Source organism: Carcharodon carcharias, chromosome 21, assembly GCF_017639515.1.
Source record: "Carcharodon carcharias isolate sCarCar2 chromosome 21, sCarCar2.pri, whole genome shotgun sequence".
Lineage (NCBI taxonomy): Eukaryota > Metazoa > Chordata > Chondrichthyes > Lamniformes > Lamnidae > Carcharodon > Carcharodon carcharias.
In genome coordinates, this window is record NC_054487.1 from 73320076 (window position 1) to 73332259 (window position 12184).

Consider the following 12184-nt stretch of genomic DNA (forward strand, 5'->3'; position numbering starts at 1 on the left):
ACTTATCTTTGTGTCATCTGCAAATTTAGCTACCATGTCTTCACTCCCCTCATCTAAGTCATTGGTGTAAATCATGAAAAGTTGAGGCTCCAGTACACATACCCATGGGACTCCACTCGACAGATCCTGCCAATCAGAAAAAGACCCATTTATGCATACCCTCTTTTTGCCAGCCAGCCAATCTTCTATCCATGCTAATATGTTAGCTCCCCCTACACCATGCACTTTTATTTTCCGTAATAATCTTTGATATGCCACCTTATCAAATGTCTTCTGGAAATCCAAGTACAGTATGTCTACGGGCTCCCCTTTATTCACTGCATGTGTTACTCCTTCAAAAAACTCCCAATAAATTGCTTAAACATGATTTTCCTTTCACAAAACCATGCTGACTCTTCCCTATTGCCTTGAGCTCTTCTAAGTGCCCAGCTATAAACTCCTTAATGATCAATTCTAATAATTTCCCCACAACAGGCATTAGCTAACTGGCCTATAGTTTCCTGTTTTCTGACTCCCTCCCTTCTTGAATAGAGGGGTTATATTTGCTACTTTCCAATCTGAGGGAACTTTTCCAGAATCTAGCGAATTTTGGAAAATTAACACCAGCGCATCAACTTTCTCATTAGCCAGCTCTTTTAAGGCCGTGGGATGTAGTCCATCAGGACCCGGAGGCTTGCCAGCCTGCAGCTCCATCAATTTGCTCAGTACCGTTTCCCTATTGATTTCAATTTCACCAAGTTCCTTTCTGGCATTCACCTCCTGATTTGTAGCTATTACTAGAATGTTTATTATATCCTCCATAGTGAACTCTGAAGCAAAATATTTGTTCGTTTCTTCCGCCATTTCTTTATTATCTATTAACTCCCCACTATCAGAGGACCAACACTCGTTTACTTCCCCTTTTCCTCTTTAAGTGCCTGTAGAAACTCTTGCTAACCGTTTTTATATTTCTAGCTAACTTCCTCTCATACTGATTTCTTTCTCCTGATTGAACTTTTCGTCATTCTCTGCCATTCTTTATACTCTGTTCAATCATCTGTCCTGCTGCTCATCTTTGCAGAGTTGCATGCTTTTTCGTTAAGTTTGATGCTTTCCTTAACATCTTTAGTTAACCGTGGATGGGGGGTCCTTCCCTTTGAATTTTTTTTTATATGAGTGTGCTTATTTTGAATACTCTGAAATAACCCCTTTAAATGTTTGCCATTGTTTCTCTATTGATTTATCCTCTAGCATAGTTTCCCAGTTCATTTCAGCTAGCTCAGCTTTCATCCCCACATAGTTCCCCTTATTTAAGTTTAAGATACTAGTCTTAGGCTCGCTCTTCTCCCTTTCAAACTGGATGTAAAATTCAATCATATTGTGGCTGCGGCTACCTAGGGTGCCTTTACTCTGAGATCATTAATTAATCCTGTCACGAAACACAGCACCAAGTCTAATATAACCTGCTCTCTGGTTGGTTCCAGAACATACTGCTCTAAGAAACTATCTATCTCGAAAACATTCTAAGAATTCCTCACCCAGGCTACTACTGCCAATCTGATTTTTCCAGTTTGTGTAGATTAAAATCACCCATGATTATTACTTTTCTCTTTATCACAGGCACACAATATTTTCTCTTGAATACTTTGTCTTACACTGTGGCTACTGTTAGGTGGCCTGTAGACCACTGCCACTAATGACCTTTTCCCCCTATTCATCTCCACTCAAAATGATTCTACATCCTGATCTCCTGAACCAAGGTCATCTCTAACTATGGCACCAATGCCCTCTTTGATTAACAGTGCTACCCCTCCACCTTTACCTAGCTTCCTATTCTTCCACAATGTCACGTACCCTTCAATATTAAGGGCCCAATCTTTGTAATCCTGCAGCCGTGTGTCTGTTATTGCTATCAGATCATATTTATTTACTTCAGTGTGGACCATCAATTCATTTATTTTGTTACGAATGCTACTTGCATATGGATAGAGAGCCTTCAGTTGTCTTTTTGTTACCTTTGTAACATTTAGGCCAGAATCTTCGGGTCGGTGAGTTGAGGCGGGTTCTGATGTCACCGTGCGTCTTTCAGATCTTCAGTTCGGCGGGCTCGCACCGGAGTCGGCTGCGCACCCGCTGAACTGTCAAAGGCCTATTAAGGCCATTTAACAACTAATTAAAACACTTAACGGAGCTGCCTGTCCAACCTTAAGGTTGGCAGGCAGGTGAAGAGCCCAGGCTGCCTTCGCATCTATCATGAAACTTCACCCATGGGCAGCACAAGGTTTCATGAAGATTTAAAACATTAATAAAAATTTTTAATAAAATTCACAGACATATCCTAGCTCATGTGGCACTGTCAAGTCTTTAATTTTTTTTCCTTTATTAAAATTTTTAAAAATCAAAGTAATCCCCAAGGCAGCTCTGTGCCTCAGAGATTTCTGTGCTCTTTCGTGTGCCCCAAATCAGCCGCTTCCTCCTGCCTGTACAGGAAGCGCTCAGCACTTCCAGGTGCGCATCACATAATATGGCAGTGCGCAGCCAATCACGGGCGGCAGTCGGCTGCATGCCCGCCCCAGCCCAAACACCCAACAGGGAGAAAACTCTCCCCCTAGTCTTGGCTGTTGATGTATTGTTAGGTTTTTTCTCTGTCTTTTCCTGCCATTCTCTGACCCTCATATTAATATTTTGCTCACCTGTCTTCATTCACATGAATTGCTATCTCTACCCAAACTTGGTCCCTCATCCCTCATTTAGTTAATCCACATAAGTTTAATCCACATTATCGTATGAAGGTTTTAACCTCACTAAGCCAAAAGCAGCAAATTCCCAATGTTGGAATGAGTTTGAAATGAAGATATATGAGCACAAGCATATTATGCAGGTCAGTGCTCATCTCTGCTGCCAATGGCAGTTTCATGGCAGTCCGAAATTTTAACATAAGATCACACAGAATTAGGGGTAATATAATTAGCTTGGATAGAGGGTTGGCTAACCAACAGAAAGCAGAGAGTTGGGATAAATGGGTCTTTTTCTGGATGGCAAGCTGAAACTAGTGGGGTGCCACAGGGTTCAGTCTTTGGGGCCCAACTATTTACAATCTATGTTAATGACTTGGATTCAGGGATAGAAGGTACTATAGCTAAATTTGTAGATGACACCAAAATAGGTGGAAAAGCAAGCTGCAATGAAGAAAGAAGAAGAAATTTACAAATGGATATGGACAGGTTAGGTGAATGGGCCAAAATTTGGCAGATGGAGTTTAATGTGGATAAGTGTGAGGTTATCCATTTTGGTCAGAAGAATAAAAAGGCGACTTGTTATTTAAACGGAAAGAAACTGCAGAATGCTTCAGTGCAGAGGGATCTGGGTGCCCTCGTGCATGAATCGCTGAAAGCTAGTATGCAGGTAAGGAAGCCAAATGGAATTTTGGTATTTACTGCCTAAGGAATAGAGTATAAAAATAGGGAAGTGTTGTTGTAACTGTACAAGGCATTAGTGAGACCGCACCTGGAGTACTGGGCACAGTTTTGGTCCCTTTACTTGAGGACGGATGTAGTTGCATTGGAGGCAGTTCAGAGGAGGTTCACTAGATTGATTCCAGAGATGCGGGGCTTATCTTATGAGGTGGGATTGAGCAGTTTAGGCCTATACTCACTAAAGTTTAGAAGGATGAGAGGAAATCTAATTGAGGTACATAAGATGCTGAAGGGGATAGACAAAGTAGACGTGGGGTGGATGTTTCCCATTGTGTTGCATTCTAGAACGAGAGGCCATAGTTTTAGGCTAAATCAGAGATGAGGATGATTTACTTTTCTCAAAGGGTCGTTAATCTGTGGAATTCACTACCTCAGAGTGCAGTGGATGCCGGGACACTGAATACATTTGAGGAGGAGATAGACAGATTTTTAATTCTTAACGGGTTGAAAGGTTATGGGGAGAGGTCGGGAAATTGGAGTCGAGACCGAAATGAGATCAGCCATGATAGTATTGAATGGCGGGGCAGGTTCAAGGGGCTGAATTTCCTACTCCTGCTCCTAGTTCTTATGGACACACCACTTAACATGCACACCAGGAAGCAGCCTCCCTTAGCTATGTGTTTCCTATGCACTTGAACATGAAACACTCTAACGCCCAGTATTACAAAAAATTAACATATACAGAGGCATATAATTAAATTGGTGAAAGGTGATGGAACAATCAACCAGTGTAATATGCTGCTCAGTAACTGAAGTTTTATACACAGAACGTAATAAAATTGACAAGTTGAAGAATCAAAAATTTTAGCCAGATTGGCAGCCAATTCAGTTCTACTGTCAACTCCAAACTGCAGCAACCTAGTCCCATTTTCCTCTACCTTTCTGCAACACTTATTTCTTTTCTTCAATTCCTTATCAAACTTCCTTTTAAATTGGATGGTGAATTAGCTTCAACAACCACTTGTTGTAATGCATATGAAAAGTCTCTGCAATTAAAAAACCCGTTATACTGGAGTACTAATCATAAATTTGCGTGCAATTATTACCTATTGAGTACAATTGTTTACTGTTCACATTCACAAATCTCTTGTAATTTTGATGTGCTTCGGTAAGATCACCCTTAAGTCTCTTCAGGAACTGATCTTTATCTTTCAAATACAGATACATTTCTTGAAATAATTACTGTTGGAAGATATTTTAAAGTTGGAATGGGTATACAAAACCCAGTTTAATAAACTGATGGATTAAATGCTTCTAAATTTACCTTCAAATATTTATGTAACACCTCTGGATAATTCTTCAGTTTGCGGAGATCTGCTTCGAGTTGAAAGGAGTTGGCGGGAGCATGTGGGATAATCACAGAGTGGGAAAACAGAGGTGCTTTAGCTTTCATGTCTGCCAAGCTCTCTACAGCAGGAGTTTCAGCTTTAACTGATTGCTTCTCTGACACACCAGAATGTCCTCTGAAACAGAATGACAGTTTTATTGAGTAAAACTGCTTGGAAATCAATACAATCTGTTAAACCCATATCACCAGGTTTCATACCACTCAATTTAGCTTCATACTTAAAATATTTCAAAATAATTGAAAAAATGTCAAAATAATTGAAAATGATAATCACTCGTGGATAACCTTAAAGGAATGCCTGTTGCAATCAGAGTCCCACGTAGGTGGGGGTTAAAGACACAAAGATAGACAATGATAAAATAGATCCAAGGAAAGAGGGGAAGAAAATAATAGTTGGTTTGACACTGGTTTACACTATTTGTTTGGTTTTGCGCTGACAACTATAGTCATGCAGGGGAGAGAGGTTGGAAGCCAAAGCTTGTTTGGTTAGTCATCTAAGTTATGGCATATGAACAGATTTTAACATTAATATCTAACCAAATGCAGCATTGAGTTGTAGCATACAGATTCATGTCATGAGTCTCTGCTGAGTAAGTTCCTAACCTCATTGTGAGTAGAAAAGAGGAGAAAAAGCAGCAGGCAAAAATAGGAGCCACCCTCCTTGATATTTAAAGCTTTCTAATGTTAGCCCGAAAACTGCATTGGTACAGCCCAGTGGTAGGCTCCTGGCTGTGCACTCAGCAACGAAAGCACAAGAATACATTCAGAGCTAAAAAAAGGGGAAAAATAGAAGAAAATAAATTTGAAAGACAAGAAAGCAAAAAATTATTACACTTAGCCATCTTTTTCAAATATATTTTTTTAGTACCTTCAAATTCCTGCACATCTGCTACTGTTGCTACTAAAAGTGCAGAAATTCTGCAAGTGCAACAGACGAGAGTTTATGTTCAGACAGCACACATGCAAGCTTGCAGAAGCAAGCGGGTACGGAACATGAGAAGAGTATGAGGATAAAGCTTAAAAATGAAGCAGAACACATAGAAGGAGAAAGCATTCGAAAGCATGTATAGGAGTTCATTCACTAGGATGTGAACCAGACATCATTGGTTTGCTTTAGACAGGCATGATGACAGTTGCCCGAGCAGTCAATCACTGCAGGGGTTCCTCAGAGTCCTATCCTAATCCCAAGCATCTTCAGCTGTTTCACCAATGTCCTTCCCTCCATCATAAGGTCAGAAGTGGGGGTGTTCACTAATGATTGCAGTGTTCAGTTTCATTTGCATTCCTCAGATAATGAAGCATTCTGTGCCTGCATGCAAAAAGACCTGGCCAACATTCAGGCTAGAGCTGATAAGTAGCCAGTAATATTTGCACCATGCAAGAGAGAGGATGTAACAATCTTCAGCAAGGGAATCTAAGCACCTCCGCACTCCCTTTAGTAGAATTGCCATGATCAATCTCAACCTTACCTTCCCCCACCCTCAAATCAACATTCTGGGGTTCATCACTGACTGGAAACTTAATTGGGCCAACCATATAATTACTATGGCTACCTCAGGTCAGGGGCAGGGTATTCTGTGGCGAGAAACTTAACTCCTGACTCCCCAGAGTCTTTCCACCATCTACAAGGTACATTGGAGTACTCTTTACTTGATGGGTGCAGCTCCAAAAAAACCCAAGAAGCAGGATACCATCCAGAACAAAGCAGCATGCTTGATTGGAAACCAATTAATTGCTTTAAACACTCGCTCCCTCTACCACCAGCCCAAGCGCTTGGCCTAAATAGCCAAGTGGTTATGGTACTGGGTTTGTAACCCCAAGATCAAGAGTTCAAATCTCACAATGGCAAACTATGAAACAATGTAACTTCATATGAAACAGATGGAAACGGGTTTGTACTCGAAAGAGTTACCACAAGTTGCTGGATGATTTGTGCTTTAATAATGGTGATTTACCACCAGCCCAACATGGCTGCAGTGTGCACCATCTACAAGGTGCACTACAGCAACTTGCCAAGGCTTCTTCAACAGCACAACCAAACCTGGGACTTCCAAAACCTAGAAGGACAAGGGCAATACCACAAGCTGCATGGTTTTCTCCAAGTCACGCAGTATTCTGACTTGGAAACATACACTTATAGTATACACTGGTCTTTCATGGCTGCTGGACAAAAATCTTGGGATATCCCTCCCTAACAGCACACAGACTGCAGTAGTTCAACAAGGCAGCTCATCAACACATTCTCAAGAGAAATTAGGGACAGGCAATAAATGCTGGCCTTGCCAACAGCACCCACATTCCATGAATAAAATGAATTTAAAATATAGCTGCTTTATCCTAACACATTGGCATGGAGGATTCAAGATCACCAACGGGTTGGTGCGAAGGTCAAAAACAATCAGACATCTGTGTTATGACACAGCAGTTGGTGAAGGCTGAGTTGTTTAAATCCCAGATGGAAACTTGAAACAATTGTCATAACCTATATTTTCAATTGGTATGCTTGAGATGCAGCTCTGAATTCAGGAATAAGACCACCTAGCCTTGAGGTTCTTTTTGATATAAAATTAAATTAAACATTTATTAATTTACAACAAATTAAACACATACACATTTCTACAAATTACTATCATAATAACTTTTAAACAAATCCCAAAATTAATCATTCCCAGGTAAATATCAACCAAGGCAACTGTAACTCAGACTTTAAACAGACACCAGGCAAAGTCCATTTGGCCTTACAAGTTCAAAATGAGGTTGCTTGCAATTTGGTTCCTTTGCTGACACAGTTGTAGGCTTACAGGTTGGTTAGATCTTAAATCCCTCTGACCTGCACACACACAAACTCCTATCTGTTTATACCTAGCTTTCCCTTTGAATATAAATTTTCCATTATATCACTAGACTTATAATGTTACGTCTCCTAACAATAATATCCTTTCATTCCACCAATTTTATTAGTACGCTGAAAGAAAGAACACATTGCTTTGCATCTTCTAGCTAGGTGCAACATTTTACTCCCAATTTCAAATGCTTTATTCAACAAATGCAAATTTACACTTTACTTTCTATCCTCCTTACATTTATCTAATTAACATCTCAAAACTACTATACATCAAAGCACCCAGACTAGCTGGCTTTAATCCAGTTAAGACACACACAGTCAAACACAGACACAGACCCCAGTGCAACTCCAGTTTAAAAATAATTTCCAATAACATTATAGACATTAATATCTCTTCATTACATCTTCAGTAAAGCAAACGATGGACTTAGAAAGTATCTGGTAGAAGAGGATGCAATTTTTTCTCAAAGTAGGCATTAAATATTTTTATGGCATACAGTTCCTGGCAAGTTTTCGATTTTTCGTAAGAGATATGTAAGAGGGCAGGGTAGGTAAATATGGGGAAGGACAGGGTAAATATGGGGAGAGTAATGTTAATATATGCAAAGGCGAATGGCAATGAGATTACCCACTTCGTAATCAGCAAGTCAAGATTTTTGCTTTGTGTGCTGCATTGGAAATGACAGTTTGGATGATTTAAGTCCCTACTGACGTCTTGGTGATGCATATGAGATAAAAGCAGAGGTGCAAGGAATTATTTTTATTCATTATATACAATGTAGCTGAAACAAGGAACAAAAATCAGACTGAGCTAAATCCCCTTTGGAGCTATACATCTCTCAAGTATAGTTGATTGTGTATCCTAATAAAATAAAACTCGAGTAGATTGTTTTAAAAATCAACTCTCATATTAATTTCCTAGAAGAAGAGAAGCCTTGTATAGTTGGAAGACTGCATTAATTTTAAGTGCCACCACTGGGTACTTTAAATGCAATACTCAAAAGACACAGCTTCTGATCACAGAATGCAACAATATGCTTCACATTTGTTTAAAATAGAATTTTAGTTTCTGAAGTAATTACCTTCAACAGAAACCTCAAAAGAAAACTATTTCAGTAACAGATATATTGAAATGGATTTAATTAGATTGGTAAGATAATCTATATAAATAACATCATCAAATCCAGGGAAACTTAATACATTACTGGCCATTTCATTGCAAATCCAAAAGTAATTCCATTTTAAGACAGGGTGGTCCTTTGGTTCTAAATCCATCAGAAAAAATAGTTGGTAATAGCGCTGATGATCAGCCTGAAACATTAACTCTGTTTATCTCTCCACAGGTGTTGCCTGATCTGCTGAGTATTTCCAGCATTTTCTGTTTTTATTTCTGATTTCCAGCATCTGCCATATTCCACTTTTTGTTTGGTATTACGCTGCTCAGTAATCAAGAACAAACAAAAGACTTAAATTTATCTAGGCCTTTAACAAGTGTCAAGATGATATAATTCTCATAATGTTATTGGAATTTATTGTAAAATAAAGTAATAGTGGGATGCGTGTGTGTATGTGTGTGAGTGAGAGTGAGTGAGACTTAACTGAATTAGTCTGGGTGCTTTGATCTAAGAAGAGGGGTTAGGTTTGAAATGTTAATTGGGTAAACATGGGGAAGGTTAGAAACGTAGGTAATCAAGGGAACATTTGCAGTGTGAAATAAGCCAGATCAGATTGTTTTCAAAAGGGGGGCAGGGTGAAATGTGTCATCTAGCCAAGTGACGTTTAGAAACAGTGTGCTTATTTTTCCCAAAGATTACCAGTAGAACTTAGTGCTAGGAGAGATTTTTATTATCAGGGAGATAAAGTCCAAAGACATTGTGAAACAATGGTACTTGCATTTAAAGAGGAAGATATGTATAAAGAAGGGAAGATCTTAAAAGTGTGAAAAAGCCTTCAGCCTTTACATCTCAAGCTGCTGTCTTCAAAAGCCTGAAGTAAGAAAACTCAGTTTGAATTCGACTTGTTCAGGGTATCATGTTTCTTTTAAAATCTATATGCTTTATTATTGCTTTAATGAAAGTGTAACTGGGAATTAGATTGATCAGAGGATTTAGAATTATCATACTAGCAATTTGCAGATCTATGCATATATTTAAAATAATTTTTCTTATACAAATTAAAAATCAATTGTGACAGTTATTTCAAGTTTCCCTCTGGGATTTGAGAAGTTCAGCATTTACCATCAGCTGTGTCAAAATACAAGAAAGCTAAAAATAGAGCCTGATAATAGATTATATAGCTTTGTTTCAAAAGAAAATCTTGTCTTATAATTAATAAAAAATGTACCTGCAATCAGGGTGCACAGTTCTCGCTACCAAGGTAAAATACGCAAAAATTCTGATTGAGTACGCTAGCATGGAAACAGATAAAAATTAAGATATTTGGTTCTCAACAGAAGTTGCAGAGATCTGAAAGATGGATCAAATCCTAAAACATGGAATTAATTGTTTTATCTTTTTCCTTTTTTAATAACTCATTAAGAAAATTTGTTCATATTCTACCTTATCACATTCTCAAAACATTCCAAACCCTCACATTCTGACTTTTTTTAAACAAGAAAATACAGCAGCCACATCACCTACAAGATTTCGCAAACAGCAAATAAGATGAATAACTAGTTAGAGTGCTTTTGCAGATGGTGGTCGACGAAAGAAATGTTGACGAGATGAGTGAGGGAACTTACTACTCCTCTATATACAGCTATGGTTACTGCAACATCCATCTGAATCACTGGAAAAGGCATTTGGGCCTTTGTTTTAATGGTGTCTCACCTGAAAGATGGCACCTCCATCAATGCAGCATTATCTCAGTTGTGAGTATATATTTTTATTTGTCAGACTGTTGTAAAGAACATATCTTTTTGTTTTCTGTTGGACTGTAGTAAAATTACAATGGCTGTAGCTGAAAAACATGTCCACTGGAACAGGATGAGAAATATATACAACGTTGCAGTCCAGGAACAGAGTGTGCCATGAAAAAGAGGATGGTGCCAGAAAGAAGTCTCAGACCAAGGGAGCTGCCTGACAACAGCATTTTAATTGGCTCCTGACCAGGTGAGCATGTTTTGTGCAAGTGCAGCAAATGGCTCCTAGCCTGAAAGGAACAAGACCTAAAACCTCTTTCTCCTGTGTGGAAGATTCCAGTAATTGCACAACTGGTTTTTCTCCTTATATCTCTATAACCTGCTGTCTCTCTTCGAAATCCCCTGTCGAAATGCAAAGGGGAAAACTACTGTTAGAGACATTGAAAGACAAGTGCTCAACCAATGAACTACAGACAAAATGCTAGTCCACCTTGTGTCATCAACAAGAACTGAAAGGAATTTGGAAGACATCGATCAAAATCATCCATTGAATCCTATCTATTGAACTGTTTTATTCCACCCTTAAAATCCAAGTTTGTGCGTCTTATATGGTGTGTGTGTGTGTGTGTGTGTGTGTGTGTGTGTGTGTGTGTATATGTGTGTGCGCACGTAGAGATTTAAGGGGGTAGAGTTTAAGTTATAGTGTTAGAAGTCAGCAGTTCATATTTCTTTCTTCTGCCACTAGTTAAAGACAATTTGTTGAATTAACAGTTTATTACTTATCAAGTTTACAAACCTGGTGCTCGTATTCTGTTAATCTAAATTAAACAATTAGGTAGAATTGGGGCAATCTGGTGGCTTGATCAAACTTTTCACACTTGTTGCGGCTTGGGGAATAGTGGGGCTTGATATTACACACTATCCCCAGTGGGTCGTGACACAGTCTGGTACTCAAGTCTCATCCTCAATTATGTGCCCAAGATCTAAATCAACCTTTTAGCACAGAAGTGAGTATGCTAACAAACTAAACCAGGTTGAAAGTACTCTGGTGCAGCATGTTGCTGTACTATGAAGGATTCTGATTTAAAGTTAGGTCACAGATCAGCCTGATCTTATTGAATGTCAAAACAGGCTCAAGGGTTAAATAGTCTACTCCTGTTTCTATAATTCCCTAACTCACTAGTACCTTTGCTACCTTGTGAGATTCTGAATTTCCACAGGCAGGAATGTGCCTGGGATAGGGAGTCACTAGGAATATGTACATATAGTTCCCAATGGTTAGTTACAGAACATGCACCAGCTAAGAGATGTAGGAAACTGAAAGACAGGAAAAGAGTTTCTCAGAGACTAGTGTACATGCAAAATCCTTCTTTCCAATGACATTATGTAAAAATGTATCTTTTGCTTTTAAACCACATTGGTTCAAAAAGTTTTGTTATTCCATATTCTCTAGAGATATCCCAACAGAATGAAATATAAATAACAAAGCAATTTATACATTATGAAGACTGAAAATGCTGGGAATACAAGTATATCAACATGTTAAGTTTTCATTTTACAAATGAGGTCCATCAGAAAGTAAAAAGGCAGGCAAAGAGTTTTTTGAAAACAGTTTTTGCCTTAGATTGCAGTTTTGAGAGCTACTCAAAACCAAAATATCCAGACTAAACAATGCT

At 38.7% G+C, this 12184-nt stretch overlaps 1 protein-coding gene across 2 annotated transcripts in view; it reads right to left on the reverse strand.

Moving 5' to 3' along the window:
• The window catches only part of rpap3 (RNA polymerase II associated protein 3), a 58384-nt gene that overhangs the window by 11641 nt on the left and 34559 nt on the right, over positions 1–12184 (reverse strand). For both annotated transcript variants that reach the window (XM_041216468.1, XM_041216469.1), the window contains exon 13: positions 4720–4918. In XM_041216468.1, coding sequence (XP_041072402.1) covers positions 4720–4918 — 199 coding nt within the window. The remainder of the gene's footprint in view (positions 1–4719; positions 4919–12184) is intronic.